Source organism: Osmerus eperlanus, chromosome 20, assembly GCF_963692335.1.
Source record: "Osmerus eperlanus chromosome 20, fOsmEpe2.1, whole genome shotgun sequence".
Lineage (NCBI taxonomy): Eukaryota > Metazoa > Chordata > Actinopteri > Osmeriformes > Osmeridae > Osmerus > Osmerus eperlanus.
In genome coordinates, this window is record NC_085037.1 from 8,952,286 (window position 1) to 8,979,890 (window position 27,605).

General features: G+C 43.7%; 5 protein-coding genes across 8 annotated transcripts in view; 3 read left to right on the forward strand and 2 right to left on the reverse strand.

Moving 5' to 3' along the window:
- Nucleotides 1-42: 42 nt before the first annotated feature.
- The window catches only part of scin (scinderin), a 42,950-nt gene continuing 15,387 nt past the window's right edge, over nt 43-27,605 (reverse strand). The window contains exons 2-17 of one of the 2 annotated variants that reach the window (XM_062486805.1): nt 6,737-6,994; nt 5,244-5,398; nt 4,823-4,984; nt 4,465-4,614; nt 4,013-4,105; nt 3,785-3,917; nt 3,385-3,473; nt 2,892-3,107; nt 2,607-2,728; nt 2,376-2,466; nt 1,769-1,939; nt 1,366-1,543; nt 1,128-1,246; nt 814-891; nt 643-703; nt 43-392 (exon numbers count right to left, since the gene is read on the reverse strand). In XM_062486805.1, coding sequence (XP_062342789.1) covers nt 223-392; nt 643-703; nt 814-891; nt 1,128-1,246; nt 1,366-1,543; nt 1,769-1,939; nt 2,376-2,466; nt 2,607-2,728; nt 2,892-3,107; nt 3,385-3,473; nt 3,785-3,917; nt 4,013-4,105; nt 4,465-4,614; nt 4,823-4,984; nt 5,244-5,398; nt 6,737-6,929 — 2,181 coding nt within the window. In that variant the 5' untranslated portion in view covers nt 6,930-6,994 and the 3' untranslated portion in view covers nt 43-222. Of the gene's footprint in view, nt 393-642; nt 704-813; nt 892-1,127; nt 1,247-1,365; nt 1,544-1,768; nt 1,940-2,375; nt 2,467-2,606; nt 2,729-2,891; nt 3,108-3,384; nt 3,474-3,784; nt 3,918-4,012; nt 4,106-4,464; nt 4,615-4,822; nt 4,985-5,243; nt 5,399-6,736; nt 7,064-27,605 lie in introns of those variants that run through there. The other variant, XM_062486804.1, reaches the window with a different exon arrangement.
- Nucleotides 10,064-14,256, reverse strand: tmem106bb (transmembrane protein 106Bb). The gene is made up of 8 exons (XM_062486810.1): nt 14,114-14,256; nt 13,037-13,247; nt 12,650-12,713; nt 12,396-12,555; nt 12,121-12,261; nt 11,971-12,020; nt 11,827-11,880; nt 10,064-11,629 (listed from the first exon to the last, which is right to left on the reverse strand). The coding sequence occupies exons 2-8, from the start codon at nt 13,233-13,235 to the stop codon at nt 11,491-11,493; spliced, it is 807 nt and encodes a 268-aa protein (XP_062342794.1). The 5' UTR covers nt 13,236-13,247; nt 14,114-14,256; the 3' UTR covers nt 10,064-11,490.
- Nucleotides 14,573-18,400, forward strand: scamp3 (secretory carrier membrane protein 3). 2 transcript variants are annotated; one of them, XM_062486807.1, is made up of 9 exons: nt 14,573-15,022; nt 15,228-15,308; nt 15,598-15,711; nt 15,867-15,987; nt 16,184-16,312; nt 16,655-16,814; nt 16,958-17,059; nt 17,223-17,340; nt 17,635-18,400. In XM_062486807.1, exons 1-9 carry the CDS (start codon nt 14,969-14,971, stop codon nt 17,782-17,784), a joined length of 1,029 nt encoding a protein of 342 aa, XP_062342791.1. In that variant the 5' UTR covers nt 14,573-14,968; the 3' UTR covers nt 17,785-18,400. The 2 variants fall into 2 exon arrangements, with proteins under 2 accessions (XP_062342791.1, XP_062342790.1); XM_062486806.1 differs by having other exon boundaries at nt 14,580-15,022; nt 15,864-15,987.
- rnf115b (ring finger protein 115b) lies at nt 18,790-22,075 on the forward strand. 2 transcript variants are annotated; one of them, XM_062486808.1, is made up of 9 exons: nt 18,790-18,944; nt 19,480-19,538; nt 19,649-19,706; nt 19,776-20,032; nt 20,335-20,403; nt 20,519-20,591; nt 20,780-20,873; nt 21,132-21,247; nt 21,459-22,075. In XM_062486808.1, the coding sequence occupies exons 1-9, from the start codon at nt 18,867-18,869 to the stop codon at nt 21,582-21,584; spliced, it is 930 nt and encodes a 309-aa protein (XP_062342792.1). In that variant the 5' UTR covers nt 18,790-18,866; the 3' UTR covers nt 21,585-22,075. The 2 variants fall into 2 exon arrangements, with proteins under 2 accessions (XP_062342792.1, XP_062342793.1); XM_062486809.1 differs by having other exon boundaries at nt 18,808-18,944; nt 19,480-19,521.
- ash1l (ash1 (absent, small, or homeotic)-like (Drosophila)) overlaps nt 22,600-27,605 on the forward strand; it is a 23,404-nt gene continuing 18,398 nt past the window's right edge. Inside the window, 5 exon segments of the mRNA XM_062486803.1 lie at nt 22,600-22,752; nt 23,732-23,825; nt 26,595-26,926; nt 26,929-27,147; nt 27,150-27,389. Coding sequence (XP_062342787.1) covers nt 26,804-26,926; nt 26,929-27,147; nt 27,150-27,389 — 582 coding nt within the window. The 5' untranslated portion in view covers nt 22,600-22,752; nt 23,732-23,825; nt 26,595-26,803.

Genomic DNA, 27,605 nt, shown 5'->3' on the forward strand with positions numbered 1-27,605 from the left:
TATATTCAAATACAATTTCAAAAAATGAAAGGATAGTAAGTGTGGAGATAATAAAAAACTTTAATGACAAAATAAAAAGCTCAGCATTCATATCAACCAAAAGATTATATTAAGTACTACTACCAGTAAGAAAACTTTTTTAAAAGCATACACACAAAAAACAGCGTCCAAACAGTAACATCAGCCCATTTCTATCTACCGGTAATCAAAGCAATGCTGTCACTATAGCTGGAGTGCGCTCATGGATCTGGCAGTGTGGTCCGAGTCCCAGCACTGGAAGTCCCAGCCCAGGAACCAGCCTGAGAAGGTGGGGGGCTCGTGGCCCTGCTTGACTGTCACCACGGAGGTCCGCTTGTCCCGCCCCCCTGGGTCTGTCTCAATATATGTCTTAGCTGTCAGGAGAAAACTAACTCTTAGTGATGCAACAAAGGGCAGTAAACAACATCAAACAAACATCCTGCATGAGATGACAACGGACACTCTGCTTTAAGCTGCCGTCCGCAATCAGGCCCTGCGCATCTAAAAGTATGTGTGATTGAAGGTCTGTGAATGGAAAGCTGTCTTGGGGTCTGAAAGAGCAAACATCAGGGGGGACCTCAAACACACCCCTAATCTTAAGATCAAGTGTTAAACACTTCTTACCACATTTGACTGATTCAGTCTTCTCCACCTCGTTGGCATCCTTGCCTATCCAGACAAACACCTGAGACAATACACACACATAGATGGTGTTAATGGGCTGGCCCCCTCCCCAGGCTATGGAACTATGGTGCTGGAGCCTGGTATCAGTCCTCCCCACCCCCGACCCCCTACCTGCTCCCAGGTGTCCAGCAGCATGACATCATCCTCAGCCAGGTCCTCCTGGGTGAAGTCTCCCGGAACTTCTTCAATCTGCATCACCACACATATGGACCGTGCATGAATAGACATTCAGAGGTTTACCACAGTAGTGCAGTACAGTGGCATGGCATGGCCTTGACTATGGTTCAGCCAGGACCAACAATTTAGCTTTGAATTTAGAATTGCGTAAGTACAAATATTGAACATTCTACATTAAATCAACGGATACGGTTCATGTTTCCTGCAAAGCTGTGTGGTGATGCTGGTCAGGACAACAAGCTACTCACAATAAACCTGCCTGTCTTGTTGGAGCAGGCAAACAGGCGAGGGGGGGGACTGTCCTTACTCTCCAGTTGGGTGGAGGTCTGGTAATCCGACTTTCCCCCCAATGCAGTCCAAAACTCAGCTACAACACACAGACATGCGGTCAAAGGTCAAGCGGTCTGGGGGTCATTCATTAAAGTGGCCTTTGTCGTTCTTGTAGACAAGTGTATCTGTGCATCCAAGTTCTTCAGTTTGGTTTACCTGGTTCCTGTCCTTCCATGATGCGCTTGGTTTTACAGTTCAACTCCTCGCTCATGAACTTTGCCCCCCGCTCCTCCTCCTCGCTGGCCCCCTTGCCCACCCACACATACCCCTGCCCCTGCGGCAGCTTCAGCAGGTAGGCATCGTTGGAATTCAAGCTGCTAGTCTGGACCTCAACCTGGAACACAGCACATAAGAAGCCCATCAAACTACCACTGAAGAACCTCTGCCCCATCAGTCATCCATCACTAACAGTAAGAAGGCTCATCCCAAACAGGGTGTGTGTGCATGTGCGTGCTCCTGTGTGCGTGCTCTTGTGTGTGTGTGTGTGTGTGTGTGCTTTCGAGTGTGTTGTTGCTTATTCGTGAGAGTATGGTGCGAGTGGTGAGAGCATGGTCCTCACCTCAAAGATGCGTGTGATAGTGCCCAGGTTCCGGCGCACCTGGAAGAGGCGTGTAAGGGGCGCGGAGGCCTGCCCCCCCTTCCTGGACGTACCACTCTTGTAAACGATGAGGGGCTTGGCTTTGAACAGGCTCAGCAGATGGGCAGGCTCCTTACCCTGGGAGACCCGTACCTGAGGTCCAATTGACAGATACAGCACAGACATGAGAGATTGGAGGCATGGACATGACAGGACTGCCAGTGAGAAAGTAATGCTGTCAATGGCCACTAGGTGGCAGAAAACCACCAATGAGGAAAAGGTGGGTAGGTTGATTTTTACTGAGAAAGAGACACTCAATAGCTGCTGAAGATAAAGAGGATGTGGTCTGAAAGTGTCTGCACTGACAAACTACAAAACCCGCAATGTTCCACCTCTCTTAAAGAAAGAAACCGTTATATGACTGTCAATTCAGTTGACAAGCTGAAGGAAAAGCAGAAGTGTCTTTGCTTGTCATAAATGCAAATAAGCGAAATATATTTACTTTACAAATGTTTTTTACTTTACTCACACAGAAGACCTACAGATCCAAGCTAAGTGTTGAGTGCTCTTGTGTTGACTTTAGATTTACCTGGACGGCGTTTCCGCCCAGAGAGCGATCCAGCTCCACAGTCAAAAAGGCCGAGGCTGTAAGCTCATCCTGAGTGCTGGACGCCCCCTGCCTGCAAACAGCACGGAGATGCAAATCAGCGGTCTCTCAGAAACCAGGAAGTCTGGGTTTATCATTTAACTACAGACACGAAGTGAAACTCTCTACAAAAGGACACCGTTATCATCACTACTGCCGATTTATGAGTCTCACCAAGTGTAAATGACCTGTCCTCTTTTATATGTGTATAAGATGATGTAAGAGTCCCCGCCGTAGAACTGTCCGTATGTCTTTGGTTCAACGGGAACTCGACCACTGCTCTCCACTCTCCAGATCTGAAATCCAAGCGATGTTTTGAGAAACTGTTTGAAATACTGATAAAGTCTCACATGATTGCATTCCATTATAAAACACCCCAGCAATGTTACTTTAACCTAAATGAAATTACATCACTATTTAATTACAGACTGTTTTAGGAATTGTAAATTGGCTGATCACCTGTGTGTCTCCTGAACCGTCATCCACCATATTGTACTGGGCTGCCATGAGCTGGGACTCGTGAAGTTTGGATGCATCAAACTTCACCTGCTGGATCCTCGCGATTCTCTCTGTGACATAGACCTTACCGAAGCCCTCGCTCTGGTTCCTGTCCTTCCAGCCTAGGAAGAACTGCTTGAAGATGGGGGTCTCACCACCTTCCGGAAGAACCTGGATCTGTGGAGGGGTTACATAGTCACAAAGAGATTAGATGAAACGTAGTTAGTTAGATGCCTGGACCCTCGTCCAGATTCATACCAGGCAGTGTAGCAAATCTACTGAAATTAAGGTCGTAGGATGACAAATGTTTCAAAAAAAGCAATTATCTGTCAAAGGACTGAGTTTGACTTCAGTTCGATTTTTAAAGCCTTGTTCTTTGCTCGATAACATGCCATGAGCGACGGTAAACAGACAAGAAGCTCCTAGCTGATGATGAATGGCAGCGTGTGTGAACCTGAGTGTTGGGCGGGTAGCCCATCTGCTTGATGAATCCCTCAGCAGTCTTCATGGCTTCCTTCCTCTCGTTGGGGTTGGCGTTGCGCCCTAATGGGAGGCGAGGGTGGGTGGTTATGCAGTGGAGGAACAGGGAAAAAGGAGGATGGTGAATGCACAGTACTACGAGCAAGCATGAAGAACAAGAAGATCCTCTCCACGATACTGGAGCCCTAAGGGAGTATCCCTGAACATACAACGCCTTACATGAGATGTGCAGGTAAACTGATACCATTTATTCAAACAAATATTGGAGATGCACAAGACACAACACGCAGATTCACAATGTCGCAAGAAACAATAGATGCCCGATTTGGGTGTGTGCGGATGAATTTGGTGAAAGTTAAACATCGCAAATGTACCTTTCCATACAAATATCCTGTTGTTTTTGCCGTGGTCCAGGATGAAGCACTCTTCAGACAGCAGGTGGCTCTGGAGGAAGGGATTCTCCTCGGACACCAGGGACACCTGCATGGACCCGGATTCATCGGAAACCTGGGATGAAACCGTCAGAGTCAAATCTCACATCATCTTATTCTTGGCTTCTTCCACGTGCTGTTTCTTCTATGAGGCTGTGGGCTGATCTGTACCATGAAGAGTTTGGCCAGTTTCCTGTTGGACATGTCCGCCACCACGTCATCGCTGTCGTCTCCCTCAGGTATCTCTGGCTTCTCTCCAAGAACCTGAACAATCACACAGAAACCAAACTGGTACATTCATAGTGATTTATCTTATGATTTCTGCTGACTATTGCACATTGTTAAAACACATTTCGTTTTACTATAACAAAAGAAGGAGAGTTGGGGTCATGTGAACTCTGACTGGGGTGCCAAGATTATGCAAACTTACAGAAGACAGACAAACCTATTCTACTATGAAGACATACTGAGTGGTTTTCTTTCACATGAGTCATGACACAACATGATTCACAGTAATTACAGATTAATTCAATTTTCCTTGCAAGTTTCAACCACCACTGTGATGGCACACTGTGTGAAAGCAGTGTGTGTATACGTGTGTGTGTTTATGATGTAAATGTTACCTTAGTGAGCTCAGAAGGCTCACTCCCCTCTTCCATCACCACCACTTTTGCCCGTCCATTCCTCTCGTTGTCGCGGATGCCAATCGCCACCTGGGTCGCCTTCACACGCTCAAACTTGTTACACATAGATCCACACCACTGGTAGATCACCTGTTGACATCCAGGGGAACATCCTTTGTCAATATACAATAATCTTCAGAGACACATAAAGCCAACTTGTGTAAACATTGAAGTTTGAACAAACAGTCAGGACATATTTCACTGATAAATAGGATTTGTGCATCTTGGGACAATGGCTGTCAGTCTAACATGTGGTGTCTGTCAAGGGTGGGGCCGCGGCAGGGAGGGGGGTTCTTACAGCGCCAAGGTCAATGATGAAGCAGTCCCCCTTGTTGAAACTGGACCAATCGAGAGGGACCTCGGTCGCCCTGACAACACGGCGGCCCTTGATGTGGAAGAGTCTCTGGGCAGTAAGGTCGTTGGTGACCACATGCTGGAACCCTGACGCCACTCCTCCCACCTAGGGAAACACACACAGCTGTTTTTCCTTTTTCTGCCTTGCTTTTCCACTCCACACACATCAGGTACTTGTTTCATCCCATGACTCACATCTCATCCTTGGCCAAGCATAATCTTACACCTTTCGTGGAAACTGGTTATTCAATAAACTGTTTGTGCAATATTGGCTTATCTCAAGTCTCTTCAGTTGTACATGGGATTTAAAGGACTTGAATAGAATGAAGCCAAATCTTGAAATGACCTATGGAACTGTGCAGTACTTTGTAAGTGATGCCCCCCTTGAAGTAGCTAGTGAAGACCGTTGACTCCACTCCCTGAAGCTCGCGGTACTGGACGGGCTTTCCTCCCAGGAAGTCATCCAGCTGGACAGTAAAGATGGCTGCCGCTGTACTCTCATCTTGAGTACATTCCTTCCCTGTGTGAACACAGACAAGACAGATTCTGGTCAGGCTGTTGGGACAAACCCAGACCTTGCACCGTAGACTTTGGTGATGCTATTATATTATTTAGACAACTGCATATAAAACCATGCTGCATTATAAACTACTTTCAATACATTTTACAGGGCACTTTAATCAGTCATTGATTGGAAACACTCTTCTGCTTGCTTGACTCCCAAATGGGTTGCTGAAGATATGCATAGATAATGTCTTGGGTTGACAAGTGGTCCAAAAGAACAGTACAACAGAGACAACACAGTAGTGGGTCAGGAAGTGGGAGTACTTGGAGGTAATGGGATAATATAGCTTTATAGCAATTCAGACCATTAGCCGTACATAATAGAAGTCCACATGCAGGTCTAATGTTAAGTGAAACATGAAGGGCGTTTCCGGGAGACAGGAAGACTAGTCAAGACAACATCTGAGTGATATTGACATACATAAGTAAGAGAGAACAAGAGGGAGAGAGAGAACGAGAGAGAGAGAGAGCGAGAGAGAGATATAGAGAGTGAGATAATAGTAAGTAATGTCTTTATGAAGAGGGAAGGAGGGAAGTACATAGTTGTTGAATGTCTGGGAGGAGGGAAGTACATAGTTGTTGAATGTCTTGTCCTAGAGTATCTCTCGTTTCTTCCTGGCAAGTGCAGGCCCTACAGAAGTGCAGCCAGTGACACCTTTTGTGTGACATTTCTCGATTGTGTTCTTTGAGTTCACAGAGACACAAATCTAGCACGTTTGCAACTGTAGGTGGCAAATGTTTTCTCAAGCACAAAAAGAAGACTCTGTTTTAAGATAGTAGAGGTTGAGGTCTGAGATTCAATTATATCGCTTTATTATCTTTAAGGGTAGGCCATAAACAGTACTGCTTGATATTACAATCTGTGTTCTCAATGTACTTAACTGGAGCATGATTATTCTGTTTATGGCCTACCCTTAAAGATAATAAAGCGATATAATTGAATCTCAGACCTCAACCTCTACTATCTTAAAACAGAGTCTTCTTTTTGTGCTTGAGAAAACATTTGCCACCTACAGTTGCAAACGTGCTAGATTTGTGTCTCTGTGAACTCAAAGAACACAATCGAGAAATGTCACACAAAAGGTGTCACTGGCTGCACTTCTGTAGGGCCTGCAACTTGCCAGGAAGAAACGAGAGATACTCTAGGACAAGACATTCAACAACTATGTACTTCCCTCCTGCCCTCATGCACAAGAAGCTATTGACAGACAATATACAGTATACAGTACCAGTCAAAAGTTTGATATATGATAGATAGATAGATAGATAGATGACTAAGTTCTCTCTAACTCACCTAACCAGTAGTGCAGATCATAGAAGCAGATGTCCTTCTGCTTGACTGTACGGAGAATCACATAGGCATCCCCAATGTAGAAATTCCCATGCAAATGATCTGGTACAGGCGCCATATCTATACGCTCAATCCTCCATACCTGGAGGCCAGCAGATTTGCCTGCCTTGTCAAACTCTTTGTGGTGGAGCCCCATGTCTGTTACGTGGCTCAGGTGGACAGGATGGATGTGGATCCCAAGAGCGGTGTGAGGAGAGCGGGGTGAGAAGAGCGGGGTGAGGGAGAAGGAACACAGCTTGTCTGTTCCTGTGGAAGACTGAGTCAATAGTGTCAGTGTGCAAAGCTGTTTTGCTTCAGCTGAGTTTGGATGGGTGTGTCTAGATGTGGCCAAAGTACACATACACATACACACACATGCACACTTACACACACTTAAACATTGCTGTTCCTGTTCACCATTTTCCAGACAATGTCGCATCACAAGTTCTAAGTTATATTTACAAAAATAAGAATCTATTCCACAAGTTCTTTGTTTATCTACACAAATCACAAGCTGACAATATGTTTACTTATTTTAATTCTCAGTAAATCTTATAGCATGTTAGCCTCTTCAGTGGAAATAAACTTGAGCTTTACTTAAGAAACTTGATCTTCTGCTGTACTTTCTGTATGCTAAACTTGTACTTTGCTTTGGACAAAAGTGTCTTCTTTAGAACTATGTAGAATTAGTAGTCATACATGTTTGGAGTTCCCCAGGCCACTGAGTAAAGTACATTGATGAAGGTAGACTATTTTTGTTCTATTTCCAGATATAACTAATATTGAATGAATGTATTTTAAAGTTCCCCTTAAAGTCAAGGCTTTCTTTATTCATCTAAGAGGACAACTTACAAAATCGGATTTAGTAAAGCTAGTTAGTGGTTAGGCTTCTCTTGAATTGGGGTTTGATGGACTACAAAACGTCATTTTATCTTGTAATTAAAGATCAGAAAACAGGAAGTGTGATAGTTATGTTGAAGGAGACACCAGTATAATTTCACCTCCAAAAATAGATGACTTATGCTGTTTTGAACCTCTCTATATTAGTGGACCTGAGTCCTGAGAACCTAGAACACGTTAGCCTTGTTAAATAGGATGTCATAGGGATTATTCCAAACATCTCAGTTATGACACAACAATTCCCAATAACTCAAGATTGAATTGAATATGATTTCCTTCAGGGGTGTAGCTAGTGTTTCATGGTAGGTTAATTATGTATGCTGATGAATATGATATTTGCTTTTTGTATAGCTCATGTTATCACTCATTCACCATATACTAACTGAACCTGAATCTGGAGTCTAAACTGTTGCATTAGCTCTTTTGGCTGATCACAATTGATAGACAATTCCCCAGTTGTACAGACACGCACCTGCATTATACATCACATGATTGAATGTGTGCTTGATCAGGTCAGGGAATCTAGCTCTTTCAAACTATCACAGAAAGTCCAAACAACCTGCATTTGTTTCATAGGTTTGCTTCATAGGTTTAATCGCAAAAATACTTCTGGTGGACTGGACATCTTAGGACGTCATTTACACAGTCCCTGCCTCTGTGGATGAAAGCTGGTCTAGGAAGCGCTCCAGGGTGTACTCCTCCCTGGCTGCCAGCACATTGTTGTCCACCCCCAGCCAGGTGACTCTGGCGTCCTGCTCTCGCTCCAGCTGACTCTCCATCCTCAGCTTCTCCCGCCAGTCGCTCAGCCTCCCCGGCAGAAGCGACAGGGAGCCTGCAGGGTCCTGCTTCTCAAACCGGTCCCCAGGGCCGTCCCCATCACAGACAGCGTTGAGATTCTCTCCATCATCCAGGCCAAAGGAAGGTAGTGGAGGGGAACAGTCTGCTGGGTGCAAGGTCAGGGACGTGGAAGGAGGGGTCATTTTGGAGAGAAGAGCCCAGTCTGACAGGGTGAGGGGTGTCTGAGGCGAGTCCTGGCTGGCCTTGGACGGGCCTGGGCCTGTGGGGGACGGAAATGAGTGTCCATCCTCTGAGGCCATATAGTAGAGGATCTCTGAGAGGATGGGGTAGCTCGGAGCATCGGCATAGCTGTCCCATAGCCTCAGGAGTCGTGCCCCTTCCTCCCTTTCCCCCTCCACTGGTGTGGAGAGTATGTACTCCAGGTCATCAATTGGGTTGGTCGTGGTCAGATGCGCTTGGCTGTCTGCATCAGAGGGGAAGTGGGAAGGTGTCGGGCCGTACTGCTCATGCCTTCCTTCAGGTCCGGTCGGTCGTGCATCTGGAAAGCCATCGGTGCCTGCAGTTCTCTCCTCAGCTTCTCTCATTGCTTCTCTTGGACGCTTGCGCTGGGCTCTCCTCCGCTGTCTTTCTGCCACCTTCTCTAATTGTATCTTTGCCAACAATATTCTGTACTTCACCATAAAGTTGGGGCTACTCGGATGCTTCACCACACTCCTTTTCCTCTTCTTCTTTTGTGGTGAACAAGGGAGATCTTGTGGGACAGAAGCAGCCAGGGTCAGGGTGGGATCCGGGACACCATCCACCTCCGGATTGTCAGAAACAGTGACTGGCTCCTGGTTTGACTCCCCTGCAAAGTTGGGGGGAGGGGGGGGGGGTCATGGGTCAGTACAACCGATACAGCTGTCTCTGCATAACACAATGATAAAGCTGTCCGTTACATACAGTGCGGATGCTGATCTTTGTGGTGTGCAAATTTCACCTCAATATCAGAATTGCTCACTTACCATTTTCTGTATGCAAAGTAAGGGGATGGTCCCTTTCCAAACAGGGCTGAAAGCTCATAATTACCCATGTACAACTGACCTTAAGCCATCCAAGGAAATAAAATACTATGCCAAAATGTTCTACATCCAGCTATTTATACTTTGTACTGATTGTGATGTCATAAATGATACTTATGACAATCAAATTGTTGCTTTAAAGTATCTCTATGGCAACTTTCTATGAATGAGGATAGTGAGCAATTGTACATATTGATCTAGACCAATTCATCAGATGATGTGTGGTAGGTATGCAGAGCATTTGAAGTGTTAAGATCATCAGAATGCAAATTAAGAGGTTGCAGGTTGAAATCCTTCCCTGTATGTTGCGTGGACGATTGTCTGGTAAAAGAATATTTATTTATTTACATCTTATTTGACAAGGACAAGGTTTGCCACGTCTGGCTATAAGTGTCATTGGTGTTTTTTTTGCAAACCAGAAGAGTGTGTTGTTGAGAACTCTGCTGATGTCACAATGAATCATGTGTTATGACTGCTTCTCCTTTTGGTTGTTTGACTGGTAGTGTGAGAGTCCAAGACACATTACACATAAGTGCTTTAAAAGTTTATTCATGTGGTAAAAACTGATACCACACTATGGGATCCCACAATTACATATTATGAGACCAACGTAATGACAATCTATGAATAGTATTCTTCAAAACAAACTTAATGACTGCTAAAATAAATAGAGGTTAAGTTATACACATACAGCAAATATAAACAGATCTGTAACTATAGAAATGAATCTTCCACAGGACAGCAGATTTAGTCAATCTAAAACAGAAATTCAGGTTAAAGTGCTTGTAGGAACCAACAAAATTGTTAATAATTTTACTCTACTTTTCTAAAATGTTAACTGAAAAAAAAAACCTCTAAAGTACTTTTCGTAGTACTTTGAATGAGTATAGTTAAATATTCAAAATGTAAGGTTTCAAAAATACTCTGGAATAGATACAATCTAATCAATCAAAGTATGGTAGAATTCATTTCTTGTTCTAATCTAGGAAATTCCACAAATTGTCAAATAAGGTCTGAAATGCCAACCAGTCCTTTATCAAAACTCGCAAAGCCCCTTGGTCTTTTTTTTAAGCGTATATGTATGTGTATCTCAGTGGTAGCCATGGTAATTTAGTAGCCACAGTGTTAGAGACGATCCAACATCAAATGACGCCTCAGCACATTCTGACTCAAAGCTGGAGTAGAGTAAAGGTACATTTATGCCTTGAAATTACGATTTAGCTGGCAATTCTGCCTTTCAAATGATCATTACAGCACAAACACTGAGATCACCCTATAGGAAGGTAGGTAAACATTTTGTACAGCTGAAACCATGTACACAGTACCCCCTACTGGAAAACTTTCAGCATCACAGATAATGACAATGATTAAAGCTGTGAGGGCAGTAAGAGGGCAGACATACTAAGCAAACATGTCATCATTATACACACTATTGCTCCATCATAGTGAGCTCTATCTTATTGAGAGAACACTTTCAAGATTCTCTTCACCCACACATGGATGAGGAGTTGCCACCCTCTGAATATATACCATATACATTTACAGTGTTTGAAATTGCATCGACTCTTTAGTGATACGATAACAGACGCAGTACCCAGTGTGCTCTGTCAGAAATGCATAAAGTGCATCATGGTTGGGTGCTAAAAATATTTTCATCTCATGCTGCCATTTTGATATGGTGTACCTCCGGAAATAATCAGGTTCTTTTGATAGTCGTGTCAGAGCCTCCAGTTAATCTCTGCTGAAGCGTGACAATATCGGCCATTTACATTCAACACCAGTCAACAAGCATAGAAAATGAAACACACAGTGGAATGTGTTTGCTGTGTGGAGAAGGAAGAGGAGTATGAGAAAGTGTTGAACACAGTGAACTATCTACAGCTAGCCTCCACTAAGCCCATCTCATGGCCTAGGAGAAGGGTAGAGAGAGGGAGGGGGGGTGTTATACATGTGTGTATATTATTCCGAGGGAAGCAGGACGTTGGATGGCTTGGCCTGCCCATGTGTAGAGGTAGTGTTCCCTCCACAGTCCACATACTGGTACATCTCCTGGGAAACCTGCTCGGTGTGCCCAAAGTATGTGACTGTGATCGTTACCCTGGAAATGACAGAGGAAGAGCAGGTGAAGACATGACCCACACAGAACAAGATCAGCTGTGTTTTTTTTTTTTTATCTTTTAAAATGTAAATCTCTGTTGAATATAACTCCAGCAGAGAAATATGTTTTGGTAGACATTTGAAGGACAGTCTGAGACTATGTAGAATGTATATAATTGAACATTAGACAGTACTTACTGCATCATGACCACAATGTTGTGCACCTTGATGGACTGCATGGTGCAGTACTCACTGTGGGGGGGAAATTGTGGATTTTAGTCCAATTTAATGAGGCACCAATAAAGCCTTTTGAGGAGGTTACATGTGCTGTGCAATACTCACTACATGTAACTCATCTCGTCTGCCATGATGGTAGGAACCATATAGTCCATCTGCGTGTGTAAAAAGGATTTTCAGAAAAAAACGAAAACATACAGTATTTACTGTAAATGTGTGAATAAATTGTCTACATTGAATTTGACAAAATCATACCTGCTTCATGTCCAGGGGACTGATGGCAGTTATGTTGCTGATGCGTGCCTTCCCAATCACCGTTTTGGAGAACTGCACCTGTGCTGCAATGTTGGCCACCTCCACCGAGTAGTAATTGTTATTGGTGATGTTTAAAGTGTTCTGGAAAGCAGGCAGGTACCATAAAATGATACATGTTTAGTGGACCTCAACAAAAAAACAACAACAAAAGTTGCCAGTTTCAGCATTGTCAATTCAGACCAAAGCAATGTGTGGGAGCGAGGGAGCTCACTCACTGTAATATTGAGATAGACGATACGCTTGTCCTGGTCATAGCTAACGAAGACTGACTTCACCCCCACGTAGGACACATCAATGCTGCGTGGGAAGAGGAAAAAGACGGCGAGGCTGGACAGCAGCAGACACACAATCACTGAAGCTGTCACATACAGCTTTCTGAAAAGCACACAATCAAAGAAAGGTGGGAGTTAGTAGCTGGAATGTCACAAATTCACAAGAACAACCACCAAAACAACAATTCTGCTCTTACGTTCTTCTGGGTCTGAGTCGCTGGTCACTGTATGGAATCAAAGCCACCAACTGATTTTCTTGACCTACAGACGTGAAAACATTTATCAGGAGAGAATCCAGTGACTGTGTTTAAAAGCTGGCACAAAGGCATACCCTGTGACATTGATGAGTAACTCATACTGTATAACTCGATGACTCACTTATTTACTGCCTCCAACCCCTTGTAAGTTGATAACAACTAATCACATGAATCCCTGCCACACATGGCAGAGTTAAAAAGGGAAGTCTGAATCAGCAAAGAATTAAACCCATTACGCCATCTCTGGCAGCTTTCCAGTGCCAATCGCCATTTGTTATGTTTCAACTAAACCCTGCTAAAGTAGGCAAGTCTCTCATTCCTGCTCACCTCTGGGGATTCTCCCTGTGCCCTGGCAGGTGGGGCATGTGACACTGTCACGGCCAGTAAATTCCACGTAGGGGAACTGGGACACATCCCCACCTTTTCCATCATCACCCATGCCATTGTAGTCCTGGTGGTTTGTCAGACTGTCCTGACACTCGTCGTGGCATGTCTGCTTGGGCAGGTGGGAGAAGGACTTTCCCATAGTCACGCACACCTGTCAAAAGGCAAAAACAATTTAGCTGTCTGGTTAGGTAAAATGACTCACTATTGTTATGGACCACTGTGCCAAAGGATGGATGTATGGGGAAATTGCATTAAATTCGCCCGGACATTATACGACTAGAAAGTATGCTATCGTATCAACCAAAAAATTGCATGGTGGATATAAAGGATTACCTCTAACATTCAAAATAGACAAACGCCTAAAAGATTAACAGTTCGTAATCAACAGTATTCCGTAAAAGATTTCCAAATGAACCGCACAATAATGGTAAATGTAAGAACATCTTATTGACACAGCTAACTACCAGCCAAATAGATCGTTGTTTTACAAATACATTAGGTTATCTATGTTAGCAAGCTAGCTAGCTTGAAAAGACTACTTAAGTAGCTACTTTACCTTGAAAACAGTGTTGTTATGGTGTTAGCTGACTAGCAACACAGTAGATAGTTCTGCTATTCTAGTACTACTACTAGCCAATAGACTTAGTACCTAGCATTAGTTACTAGATACTGTACAGTAATTAACTAGCCAACTTAAATTAATCATCATAATAAATTATATTTATAGCTAGTAGAGGGAGCGATCCCTCTCAGCCAAACTTGTTGATTAGATCGCCCCCAAATATTAGCTAGCAGTAGCTAGCTATAACGTAAACAAAGCAAAGCTAAAAAAAACTTAATTGAGTCGACGACATGGCTAGCTAGAGCTAACGTATACATAGTCACCCACCCTGGCCTAAAATCTCAAAAACTAGGCCTCAAAAGTGTCGTATACAAAAAGCAATTGATTTGAAAAACATCTAGTTCGGCCTAAACATATGAACAACAATTCCATAAGCCAGGTGCTACCGGCCTTACCTGCTATCGATGTTGTCAGAGGCTAGCAATTTCTTTGCAGTCGTTCCTGGCATGAAGCTAGCTAGCTATCGCTATCATGTAAATCAGTGCTAGCAAAGACTCGCAGTACGCTCAAAGAAACGCCCCCTATCGTTTTGCTTGTTGATGACGCAGCGATAAAGTAGGTTGAATATCACTCCGCTCTTGACCGCAACCCTAAAATGTATTATTGCTTTATTATGACAAAATACAATTGTAATACGTTTTAATGCATCTTACATGCAGTACACAGTGCTGACTACCAGTGAATAGGTGGATTCGTATAACCCTTGTAAAAAAATATTTTTGGACTATCATTAATGTCATCATTAATCTGTTTTAAATATCATTACAATCTCAACAAGATTATTAAAAACTGTTCCTTTTGAATGGGTGTTTTTGACAGACCAGGTTGGCTTCCATCTCTCTGTCGCAACTGTCACATGACATTACTTCCTGGATTTCTCATTTCACAGTTGTTTGTGCTAGCCGAGATGAAAACCGTTGCAGCTGTAAAAAACGATATGAAAGGAAACACGATCGATGAAAACTAAACTACATGAAGGCTGAAGAAAAACTGGTCAATCAAATCAACAATGAGGATTTTGTTTTAACTAAATCGAGAGATTGTGGAAACGTTTCAGCAACAAATAACCAGCTGTCAAAATTGGTTTGCTGTTTGTGTCAGATACGCAAGTATTGTTCACCGTAACAATGACAAATTCCGACATGGGGTTTGTCTGAGTGGAGAAAATTCTTATACATTTACCTTAATAACAATAAGATTACGTTAACTGCCTTTGACTTGAGGGTCAATAAAAACAGCAATAGTCAATAATGTCAAAATATACAAGTTTTCCGGAGCCTAGTGACGACGCCAATCCATTTCAGGTGACAAAAATAAATGATGTTTTATATTGATGTTTTATCTTATTCCTCTTTAAATATAGGAGAATATGTTTTGCAAGCCCTGCCTAACAGCAGACGTGTGGTTGATCATGTGATGTCGCTCACTCCCTGTTCTAATCTGTGATCAGATTCAAGAGTTTGAATGAGACATTAACTTCATATTTAATGCATGTTTTTTTTGTCCCAGGATCCTGCAGTGACCCAACACAGCAGCAATACAGAGTATGCCACACTGGATCTTTACAACCCATTCGACAATAAAACTGGGGTAAGGCTGTGTGTGTGTTTTTTATGGACGTTTGTGTGCAGGCATATGTTTGTATGCATACTCCAGAAAATGACTTTTTATTAGGGGAAGAAGTTCTAGACATTTCCTCATAACTGAAGATATGTTGGCATGTTGTAGGAATGTTGTTACATTCCAAGCGAATGGACATGATGGCATGTTAACATCCAACCTTCCCATTAAAGAGATACCTGTAACGTCCACATAGAACGACATCTAATCTTGTTCCTGTATATTCATGATCAGAATTTCTAATGGTTTTCCTATCCAGCCACCGCCACCGTATGAGGCCACATCTCCGTCCGCCCAGCCAGTTCCTGCTCAGACTCCACCGAGCAGGACCACGCCCACAGAACCCAGAAACTACGGCTCCTACAACTCCCAGGTATCTATGCTGTGCATACGTAATCATAAAAGGATGTACAGGCATTCTACCACCTTTCCGTTAAGGTTATGCTTATTTCTTCCTCTTCCCGCTGTTTCTTATTTATTTTTATTTTTTTCTGTGTCCTTCTCACTATTTTTTTATTTCTGCAGCAGACGGCAGTGAAAGCCACCACAGCGGAGCTTCTACGGAAGCAGGAGGAGCTGGAGAGGAAGGCCAAAGATCTAGAGAGGAGAGAGAGGGAGCTGGACTCGCATGCCCTCGGCCCCGGAGCCAGTAAGAAAAGGAGATGGAGGGATAGATGCAAGACGGAGAGAGAAGGAAAAGAAAGAGGATAGTCAGTGTAGCGATGGGCAGAAGAAATATCTGTTTGAAGAGAATAAATGATAGTAGCATCAACCGATAGGAGATGGGGGCAGGGGTGGTGAAAATCTTGATTATGTATTTATGCTTTCTCTCTCCCCTCTCTCAGCCCGTCAAAATAACTGGCCTCCCCTGCCATCGTTCTGCCCTGTGGGACCATGCTTCTACCAGGACATCGATCTGGACATCAGCCAGAACTTTCAGCGCACTGTTACTATCATGTACTACTACTGGATGTGTGAGTCTTCTGATGCCTCTGTTGTTGGCACCGTAATCTCACTGTCACCAGATCATCTTAATGCCGTCATGATAGGTCAACTGGATGACTATGGAGCTAACAGTTATCGAGTTAACACTTTCACAGTAGGCTATATGACAATAAGGATAATTAAGGACGATTTGGATTATTCTTTTTGATTGTAGTATCCAAACTGATCTAATCCGCCTGTCTTGTCCATCTTTCTCTTTCTTGAATTATATTTATTTAATTGTTCATCTCTCTCACTCCCCTCTTCCTGTAAAATCTCCAACTTGTGTCTTTGCCTCTAATTCTCTCTCCCTCTCTCTGTCCCTCTCCCAGTCACAGCCTGTACACTGTTTTTTAACTTAATCTCCTGCCTGGCTATGTTTTGTGTGGACCCTGCAAATGGGGTCGGGCTGGGCCTGTCCATCCTCTGGGTCCTTCTTTCTACCCCCTGCTCTTTTGTCTGTTGGTACAGGCCTGTGTACAAAGCCTTTAGGTAAGTAACAGAGCACATTTCCAAACAGGGTTGGTCGTTTGAGACTGGTATCACGAGACTGGTACCACATACTTAGATAGTCTGTGGATATTTTACACCTGTTGCATTTCACTTTCCCCCAAAATCTTCTCTTTTCTTCACAGGACTGACAGCTCCTTCAACTTTTTTGCATTTTTCTTCGTATTCTTTGTGCAAGTTGTCATCTATGTCATCATGACCATTGGAATTCCCGGTTGGGGTTTCAGGTACGGGTGAAAAACTATTATGAGGGACCAAGCACATAAACATGAAACCTTGATGCTATTTGTCCACTACATTTCTCCAACTTTGACCTCCTCCATCTCTCATCTTGGTTTTCCCTCTAATCTTCTATTTTTCACCCTCTCTTCCTTTCTCTCACTCTCCCAGTGGGTGGATTGTGAGTCTGGCTGCTCTGAAGACAAGTGTGCCTGTTGGAGTGATCATGATGCTCAGTGCTGTCCTCTTCACTGCCCAGACCGCCATGGGAGTAGTCATGCTTAAGAAGGTACGGTAATGAAAAATGTATCTACTAAGAGGATAAGAGACTGTAGAAAAATAGAATTAATATAATAAATATATCACTGGGTAATTAAATGGGCCATATTTAATGTTGTCACCATGGTAATTACATCACAGTAAGTATCACCGGTAAGTAACTTTAGGGATTAAGTGTGACCACTTGTTTGGCTAGGTCCATTTCAGTTTCAGACAGACAGGGAGATTATAATTAGTTTCTGTATTAGTGTGTGCATCAAGTATCAATTCCTCTCTCTTACGCTCTCTCCTTCTGCCCTCCCAGATCCACTCAATGTACAGGCAGACCGGTGCCAGCTTTCAGAAGGCTCAGGCTGAGTTTGCCACTGGAGTTATGTCCAACCAAACAGTGCGCCAGGCTGCTGCCAGTGCCACTACCGGTGTCGCCCAAGGGGCCTTCTCTGGCGGTCGGTAGATAGGGGAAGAGGGTGGGAGCAGGGCAGGGCAGGTGTCAAACTGTTTGGTTAGGCCAGTAAAAGCGGGGAGGACTCGGAGACATGTGTGCCATATAGAGACATTCAAGGCCTGATGATGGAAGTACATGTTTAGGATATGAGACAAAGGAAGGGTAGAAAGAACTGGCTGAAAATGTCTGTGACAAACGTGAGGAGGCAGTACATTTATTTTCCTTTTTATTTAAGTGCCCTGGGTTGCAAACTGTGATGGGCTTGACAAATGTGGTTTGTGGGGATAGAGAGTTTGTAATAATATCTTAAAGAATACGGCTGGGCTGGTCTGGGTGTAGTGAATGGCTTGGCCAAGAATAAACTGAAGTGACGCTATTAACATTTTAATAACAGCTGAATGGTTCATTTGTCTGTGGCCCATGCTCTTGTGTTGCTTATGTGAACTCTAACTCAAGTTGTTTTGATATTCCACATATGTAATGCCTATTTACACTACATTTGCCAATATCATAACTGGAAATGATGGCAGATATTTTGGTTGTGACCTTTCACAGATACTGTTGTTGGTGCTGTCTGTTTACATGTATTGGTTTAAATAAAAATAAATTGTTATGCTGAAAGGTTTTGTGTTGTCTGTGGTCAATATCATACAAAGATATAGGCCAAATGTATATCTAGGTAAACTACAACTATTATCTCACACGAAACATACATTTTCTTTCTCTATATTGTTTGCATAGCCTACTGAATCCAACATGCTGTCTCCTGTCTACTAATCTGTTTAATTTACATTAGCCTAAACTTTTTTTGTGTTGTTATCAGGCTACTTAAACTGGTTGAAGTTTAGCTGTGTGTTGATGAGAAACTGACGATTTTCACAAGACTCGTTAAATATTAGATTCAACTACTTCTGTATGAAAGGTGAATGAACTACACAAATGCTTCCGAAATAACAACATTACACTGGACTGATCTACGATTAGTAGTGGTAAAGTGAAAGTGGACTGAATTGACCCTTTTGAGAAGCTCTACGCCTTCTTCTGTAAGCTCCGATAGCGACGTCAGTGACACAGCGTTACACACGGTGAAGATGGCGGAGGCTGCGGCGACACCAGAACACCGCTTTTTCTGCCACTGCTGTAAAGGTGAAATCAACCCAAAACTCCCGGTGAGTTTGCACAACTAGTCCCCACCGCGCGCACCAGTAGACTACAATCGTGGATGGCATATTGCCGAATCAATGTGGCCATTCATAGACTAGAAGTAGTCACCGCCTCCTGAACACATCTGAAGTGTAGTAATACATGTTTTAAATAAAAAAACACTTGTATAATTACGTGATACAGCTGTTTCACACTTATGTTGTGTCTGCACGGGGAGTGCATCGAGATATTTAATTTTCGACAAGTCTGGTAATTCAAGTTTCGCCTTTGCGTTGTTGCCATATTTAGAAGCACTACTGTTGGCAACTGTGTCGCCAACTAGTATGCATTAGGCAACTGTCAACTGCATGTGAGCAACAGAAGGGGAAGGGTGTCACTTCTCGGCACACCAGACGCACCAGGGCGTTCTGAAAACAGCTGACACTTTTTTCCCCCACCTTGACAAGTATTGTCAAAATAATATCAAGCAGATCTTTGCTGGATGCACTACCATTGCTTGCTGCATGTTCTGATGTAAAGATTATTTTATTCTTTTAACAGGAATATGTTTGCCCAAGGTGTGATTCAGGCTTTATTGAGGAGGTGACAGAAGACTTCAGGTTAAATTTCACTTAACTGCAGTTTAATCATGCAAATCTCACATTTGCAGTTTTCCTATCTCAATTGCTACATTGTTGTAACTGAACCATAAACCATTTTGCCTTTTCAGTCTCCTGGAGAACAGCAATGCAGACCCCAGTGAAGATGCAGGCACGCTCTTCTCAGAGGTGTGTCGTCTTATATTATATTATATTCTCTAATGTATCTTTACTAATTGGTCTGTTCTCTATCCAAAGTTGTGGCAGCTGCTGTTCATGGAACGCTCTGCCCTCTTGTCAGAGCCCCCTGGCTCTGGCTCTGACTCTGACGTGGAACCCAGCCCCAGCCCTGTCCCTGGGTCCACCGCCTCTAACTTGGTAGGGGAAGGCCTGGAGGGCAGAATCCCAGGAGTCCTCTTTAGAGGCAGTGAGACCATAGCACCAGAGCCTCCCTCTTCTCCCCCTGGTCAAGAGAGGAGACCATCCAGGCCTGACCCAACACCAGCTGTGGAGGGGTGGGTGACAATGGGAGATATATGTGTGGGAAATACATTGAATTCAATTAAATACTCTAATTTGAATGCTTTTTCGTGCAAGTTTCCCTGCAAGCCTATAAACGAGACTACCTTATTGATCATTCTCTCATGCCTGTTTGTGATGGGCTATTCTCCCTCAGCTCAACTCCAAAGCGTGTATTGAAGGAATCATTGATCTGTTACATAATCATATCAGGAGTGTTGTTACATAATCAAAAAAGTAAAAAATTAGACTTGCATTTGATGGTAATGGTCTTTCAACTTTGTGTGTTTCTCTGTAGGATTGTGCAGCAGTTCTTAGCCGGTCTGTTTTCCAACAATGGGAATCCAGGCACCGCATCAGCCTCACTGTAAACAACCAACAATTTTCTCATCAGTAGCCCTTTTTAAATAATCATTTTATTTGAAATGTTGTGTCATCTGTCTGACTTCCTCTCTCTTTCTGTTGTTTTTTTTTTACCTTAGAACTAGTATGTTGCACTCCAACCCAGGGGACTATGCCTGGGGTCAGGGGGGTCTAGATGCTGTTATCACAGAGGTCAGTGATGTCACCACTCACAATGCCCAGGCCTCATGGCAACACAATGAGTCTCATAAACTCTCTCTTTCTCTCTTTCCGTCTTTCTCTTTTGTCCTATTTCTTCCGTCTGCCCCCCCCCCCCCCCTTTCTTCCTTATGCTCTCTCTCTCTCCTTCCATCTCTTTGTCTCTCTGTCCGCTCCTCCAGTTGTTAGGTCAGTTTGAGAGCACAGGTCCCCCCCCTGCAGAGAAAGAGATGATCTCATCCCTTCCAACAGTCAGCATCTCTCGAGAACAGACAGGTTTGTTACCAACAGCGACTTCATACTGTATGAAAACAACCCATCCTATATTAAAATAAATGTATTCATCAGACAACAACTGTAAGAACATGGTTATAAATAAGTATATGTGTTGTACCATGTACAGAATCCACAATAGACACCAACTCTACCAATCCTATTATTGCATCAGCCAAACTTGTTGCACTCAATGTTGATTGGACATAGGCACCAAACACATACTACCCTCACTAACTTTCTGGTTCCTTGGTTGCTCAGACTGCAGATTGGAGTGTCCGGTGTGTAGGGAAGAGTTCTCTGTGGAAGAGTCTGTCAGACAACTACCCTGCCTCCATTATTTTCACAGTGATTGTATTGTGCCATGGCTGGAACTGGTAAGAAGGACATTGAGAGTTAGGGGTTAGTGGGCACTTGAAAATCACTGTGTTCTATTAAATACGTCTGTATTTAATAAGTTACACAAGGGGGTAAGTGAATGAGTCATCACTTAGTGGTGCAGAGGTTGATTACAGTTTTGTGGTGTATCAAAAGTGCAGGTGTTCTTAATTAAAAGTCATTCACTGTTGATGTGTATTTCACCCACAGCATGATACCTGTCCGGTGTGTCGGAAAAGTCTTGACGGTGTTGACAACAGCGCAAAACCCACGTCAGAACCCCCTGAGGCTCTCTCCATCAGAGCAGAACCACAGGAAGAGAGACAAGCCATTTGAGAGACTAGTTGTGAACACACCTTCCCTCCACCCCTTTTCTGACTTCCAATTAAAATAACCAATTTCAGTTTATTTACCACCTCCCTGAGTACATCCAGGACCCGTACTTTTTCTTTTGGTTGAAGTGAATCAAACAGCAATTATTCTGATAGTAGTATAGTCAATATATGGACAAATAAACTCAGATGCGGGCTCACTGATAAGATTTGGATTGGTATTCTCCCACTGCCTCATAACTTGAGTTCCTAAAGAATCTAGCCCTCATGAATCTGGTACTCACACCCTTTAGGAAATGGCAAAATATGAGGACATACAAATAATTTGTATTAACGATTGGCAAAAAACCTTGTTTTGTACCAAGGTTCTTTTCCCTTTATTCTGCTCCTGGACTTTTTGGCTTCCCTTCTGATCTCATACAGGCCGGCCTACTCATATAACAATGAATGTTGTCTCTTAATTGGAATCTGCTATTAAAGTATACATTTCTGCTCCTCCTCTTTTTCCTTGACTAGAATGAAACATGTTTCGGGTCATATGAAGGTATCTCAGGCACCTGATACTGCAGAGCTGAAGTGAGCAGGGAAAAACTGGATGGAAGGATACTGAGAATGATTAAACTAACTTTCAATTCCCCTTTCTTGGTCTAACACTAGTATTTGTTATATTTGACTGTGGCTAAACTAAAGGCTAATACAGACACCTGTTAGGGCCTACCCCATGCAAAGTTTGTCCATTAATTATGCATTACAGACTATTAAATATAGACCATTTGACGTGAATGAGTAGTACATTTTTCGAGACGAATCTCTATACTAGTTTAATCCTATTTTTTTTTCAGCACTCGTGCGTAGAAAGAAAATTCATAATAGGCTAGGTATCTGGGTATATACGTGCTATGAGTGAAAGTGGACAGTCGTGGCGTACGACATCTGACCTCCTCCCTTCCCCTCAATTCGTCCTCCTCCCCCTCCTCTGCCCGTCTCCTTCACTCCCCTCCCTCCCTCTGAGACTGAGAATGCCCGTGTTGTACTGACAGGAACGATACGGGCTGAGCAGACATGGAGGCCCGATTAATGAGTGAGGCTCATTCCGACACGTCTCGGCTCAGCTAACATTGTCTCGGAACGGAGTCCGATTGTGCCTGGAGATATCACGGATACCAATTACTGTGAGGAAAAAAAGAACAGGGCGGGGAAGAAGAAATATAGGGAGATCCATTTCGGGTCTCTGTTGATTCAACGCAGCCGCCATTTTGTTGACAGTTCGTGTTTTTTATAACGTAGAGAGCGCTGCATCTATTATTTTATCTATATCTTCTTTTATTCGATGTTGTACAATTTATTATTGAGATATTGCAATATAGTCTCTCGTCTATAGGCTGAATTAATTGACTCGCAGGCGGGCAAAACAATATTGCATCGTTAGCCGTCATAGTTCTGGCAGAATGCTTGCACGAGTCGTTAGCTACTAGAATATGACGGGATAGGTTCTGTAGTCACCCCGTGATGTGACTGCTTCATGATGTATATCCCTACAAACATTGAGTCTACCAGTTTATATAACATAGTTAAATGTGTTGTGTAGCTACACTTTGCAGCCACGTTGCCACAAATCTAGCTAGCTTGCTGGCTAAGTTATCCTCAGCAAGCTTGCCTAAATCATGATCGCTAGCCAGCTAGTGCCATTGATACAATGTAGCTCTAGCTTGCACAGCTCGGCTATAGCTATTGCCATTGGTTGAACGGTAGCTTGTTTCAAAATAAACGTCGTTCCTTCTCAAGTGACTTCATAATCTTAATTTTTTTTTTGCTGCGCGACTTAATTGGTATTATTGCCGGCTATTTCAAAGGAATTTACTGCCATAACGCCAGACAGGACAACTTTCAGGTTTTGGCTCTCAAGCTTTGTAGATTTCCCCCGTAATCAACATTTATCCTCTGTCTCTGACAGGACGAAGGGTTTGGGGTCATAGCTTACCTTGATAACAAGCATGTTATTAGCACGATACGCTAATACTTCCAATGAATGATGTTTGCGTAGATTTTAAGACGTTCTAATATTGATTACCTTTTTATATGTAAATTCTATTGCCAAATCGGAATGGTATTTCACATTTCTCTCATCTCTGCGTTTTGGTAAATCAGCAGTTGGAACATAAATACTGTGGCCACCATGTTGATACGCACCAAGGGAGGATTTCGAGCCAAATAATGTGAACGCCGTCTTTGGACTCAGATTAAGGTGAGTGGATGAATAATGTGAAAACATTTGTTTTAAATTCTAGATTATAACAGTCTACAGCTGCGTGCACATGTGATTCATTTTGCAATGTATCTTGGTGGTTAGTCTACCCCGCACCCATTATTAGAGCATTGCTCGTTTACAATAGGTGATTTTTTAGTTAACGGGTTTGATTCTTGATACATTGCATGCTGATGTTTTCAGTTTCACTTTGTCAACGGAAGGGCACGCTTTTGATAGCTCTTTAGATAACAGCAATTGTCGATGCAATGTCTCAAAGCCTCAACAATTAACAGGAGACATGTCCTGTATTGATGGATTTGTATTGCGTTTGGAACAGATAAGGTGCATGTAGCAAGATGTAGATTACAATAGACAACTGTCTTGCTACTTCACAATTGTGCCTGTATGTGGCACCTATATACTTAAAAAAAAGAATTGTGCATATATTAGTCAGCACGATGACTGAAGATGAATGGAACATCCTGCATGGTTCACTACACGTACAGTAGGTCCAGTACAGTACTGACAAGTGCACCCAACTGGATGATAGGCGTGGGGGGCACGCGCTACCTCCCATGATGACGTCTGGCGTTTTCTGGGCTCCTTGTTAGGGCTGAGTCGTTCCTCTAATCAAATATTGCGTTTATTTTGAATCTGAGTAGAGATCAATGCATTACTAGAAGTATAAGGTATCTACTGATTTTATTGTGACTGGCCACATACAATAACATTGAGTGAGGCTATGTTTTCTTTGCGGTAGACAAGATGTTCAACCAATTGATTAGCCTGCTTGCGGACGGCTTTAGGTATTTTGTGCATGCTGAATGGTTTCAGTAACCTACCACTCCACTGGCCGAAGGGAAATCAGCAGTTATGAACAGCGTGTGCAAAGTGAGGAGGGAAAATGAGGGGAGGGGAGAAAGGGGAGGGGGGCACATGAAGTTGTTTACTATGTTACTGTTTCACCATATTCCATTCCTTGATGTCATTCTGTCAGGATGTCCCAGATAATCTGAATAGCTATTGTATTACGATTATGCATTATTTATAATTTTGTGTTACTTATCTGCGAATCTGTCAAGATTAACTGTCTGTACCTTTATCAGGCACACTTATCCTTAGTAGAGAAAGCTTGGACACAAACTTTAGGAAGTCTTCTGGGATGTTGTGTGGTTAGATAACTAAAGAGAGAAAAATGTCAGGACATTCACATACCAGATGAAGGAGTCATTAATGTTTTGAAGATAGAACTGTACTCAAAGGGACATGTTTTGACTCCCTGTCTGGCGTGACTCCAGTTTCATATCAATAGCCATTTACATCTATAGCTTGCTAACACAGAAGCATATTTTTGGCATGAGTTTCTGTCCAATTAGATGAAGCACAAAAATTATTATTCATGTAGTAACACTTGAAGCCACAAGTAAGATACAAGAGAGTGATTGTCACCAAGTGAGAGGAGGACATTGAGGGAGGAGAGAAAATAGAGGGAAGGTGGGGATGAAATGTGTTTTCCATTAGTAGAAAGACGGCAACTTTGCTTTTGTTGTTAGTTCATAGTTGCCTCCCAAGTGGGTGAATAAGAAGAGGAAAATAATAGAGAGGGGGAAAAAAAAAGGTAGTGAGGGGAAAGGGCAGAGTGATTGGAGGGTTGGAGAAAAGAGGGAGGTGTGATCTGAGTGTGGTATGTGGAAGTGGGGGGGGAGTCTGGTAGAGTCTGAGGCGAAATGGAGTGAATAATTGAAGTAAACACTGAGATGTGGGTGTGGGTAAAACACAGGCCAGACTCCAAATCCTGGACCTCAGAAAGCAAACTACAGAGATTCCCCAGAAAACACCTTCTGCTGCCATTCTTGTGAAACAATAATCCTTAGTAAATAGCATCGTGACCTTCTGTAGAGTAGTAGAGCTGACTCGCTGACTGCTATTTATTTATGAGGACTTACATGACTTTCTCTGAGGCACGCTCTCGACTAAGTGAGTCCTTTAGTGCTTTAGAGGCTGTCCGCATGCTTTCTCTCACGGGCGCTCATTGGCTGCTGCTGCGGGCCGGGGAAGGCGGCCGGATCCTCTGTCTCCCAGAGGACCCAATGTGCTGAGGTCACAGTTCTGAATTGCCTCCAAATGACTTCACCCTGCGAAAGCACCTGCTTGGGGCAAACCCGCATTAAATCACTCTTATTGGCTGAAGGGAGCGAACCATTCTCTTTCATTCGGTCCTAGAACACAATGAGGAACTTTTGCCGCACTAAACGTGCTGCGTTTTCACTTTTACTAATGAAGAAGTCTTTTGGGGGGTGGTTCATTAAGCAGTTTATCGTAAAGCACCTGCTGAGGTTCGGGGTTGGGTGTTGAGCTCTGAGACCCTGGACGGTTGGGGGTTGTAGTTCTTAGGTGAGTTGGTCTAATTGGGTACTTGAGACTCATGACTACAACTCCATCCTGTCCCCAGGTAGACAGCCAGCTGTGTAAATAGGTCACAGATTGTTAGAGCTTGTGAGGACGGATGTCTCCGTCGTAAAAAGTCACCTATGTTGAAGGACAGTTTCTAAGCAAACAGATGATAAAACATGTTTCACCTCTGTGTCTCCTCAGCCATCATTAGCTAGGCTATGGGAGAATATGAAAGGCTTGTCCTACTCTGCGGTGAAAGTAGTTGAAAAGGCATTGTTGATGGTTACGGTTTCCTGTTCTGGTGACAGTTGACTAATTTTTTAAATGTTTTTATCTCTTCCCTTCCCTGCACCCATCTTTTTTTCTCCCCAGTTGAAGGAAGGAGAGAGAGGGCTGGATAGACAGGAAGGAAAGAACGCCACCATCAAACAAGGATTACTTTTCCCTTTCACCGTTATCCCCCCCTCCCCTCTTCCCCTTTGCCCCTATCCCATCTCCTTCTGGGACACTGCTTTCCCTAAAAACTGTACCTGGTATCCAAAACATCCCTCCCTAGTCACCCCTCACCCCCTCAATCTCTGATGGATCAGAGGATTCAGGGGGGACCTGCGACTCCACCCCCCCTCGCCAACACAGCCCCACCAGGGGAGCGAGAGAAGGAAGGAGGGGGTGGAAAGAAAGACGAGGAAGAGGAGAAAAAGAAGAGGAGAAGGAGAGAGAGGGCTCCCAGACCGAGTGTGGGGCTGGAGGAGGAGCCTCGACGGACCAGCAGCAGTCTCCCCAGTTCTCCGTCAAGGAGACCAGCTTCTCCGAGGGCAATGTCAAGCTTAAGATCGGCCTGCAGGCCAAGCGCATGAAGAAGCCGCCCAAGATCTTGGAGAACTATGTGTGTCGTCCGGCCTTCAGAGCCACCGTCAGGCACAGCGGGGCGAGGGGGGCGGCCGCGGAGGCGGGGCCCGTGGAGGAGGGACCGGAGACGGGAGCCACCAAACTCCGAGCCCTCCTCATGGACGGGACAGGGAGCAGAGTCCCTGCATGAGCAGACCCGCCCCGCCATCCTCTTCCCTCGCCGCCACTCCTGCAGCCCCTACACCTCCACCACCTGCTCCGACACCTCCCAGCACTATGTCACCCTCCCCAGTGAATGGGAGCGCTTCAGCTAAAAGGGTAAGCAGCACAGCATGTATGAACATCTTAATTCAAAACCCATATCCCTGTACAAACTGAATCCAGACTGAAGAGACTATTAGGGATTGCACAAGAGGCATCTGGTCCTGTTCTATGCCAAAAAAAGTAAAATACAGTAAGCAATACTGAATCCAGCACATCAGTGAATTCCTTCCCCTAACTTGGTTTGATTAATGACCTCACACACGCTCAATT

What these genes read in the sequence shown, in the direction of transcription:
- tmem106bb (XM_062486810.1), bottom strand. Translation starts at nt 13,235, where the DNA reads ATGGGAAAGTCCTTCTCCCACCTGCCCAAGCAGACATGCCACGACGAG. An exon ending in TCGTCTATCTCAATATTACA is followed by an intron (nt 12,262 to 12,395) that starts GTGAGTGAGCTC and finishes CCTGCTTTCCAG; the next exon opens with AACACTTTAAACATCACCAA. An exon ending in GTCCCCTGGACATGAAGCAG is followed by an intron (nt 12,021 to 12,120) that starts GTATGATTTTGT and finishes TTACACACGCAG; the next exon opens with ATGGACTATATGGTTCCTAC.
- scamp3 (XM_062486806.1), top strand. Translation starts at nt 14,969, where the DNA reads ATGTCAAAATATACAAGTTTTCCGGAGCCTAGTGACGACGCCAATCCA. An exon ending in TGCCCTCGGCCCCGGAGCCA is followed by an intron (nt 15,988 to 16,183) that starts GTAAGAAAAGGA and finishes CCCCTCTCTCAG; the next exon opens with CCCGTCAAAATAACTGGCCT. An exon ending in CATGTACTACTACTGGATGT is followed by an intron (nt 16,313 to 16,654) that starts GTGAGTCTTCTG and finishes TCCCTCTCCCAG; the next exon opens with TCACAGCCTGTACACTGTTT.
- rnf115b (XM_062486808.1), top strand. Translation starts at nt 18,867, where the DNA reads ATGGCGGAGGCTGCGGCGACACCAGAACACCGCTTTTTCTGCCACTGC. An exon ending in GGCACCGCATCAGCCTCACT is followed by an intron (nt 20,404 to 20,518) that starts GTAAACAACCAA and finishes TTTTTACCTTAG; the next exon opens with AACTAGTATGTTGCACTCCA. An exon ending in CATCTCTCGAGAACAGACAG is followed by an intron (nt 20,874 to 21,131) that starts GTTTGTTACCAA and finishes TTGGTTGCTCAG; the next exon opens with ACTGCAGATTGGAGTGTCCG.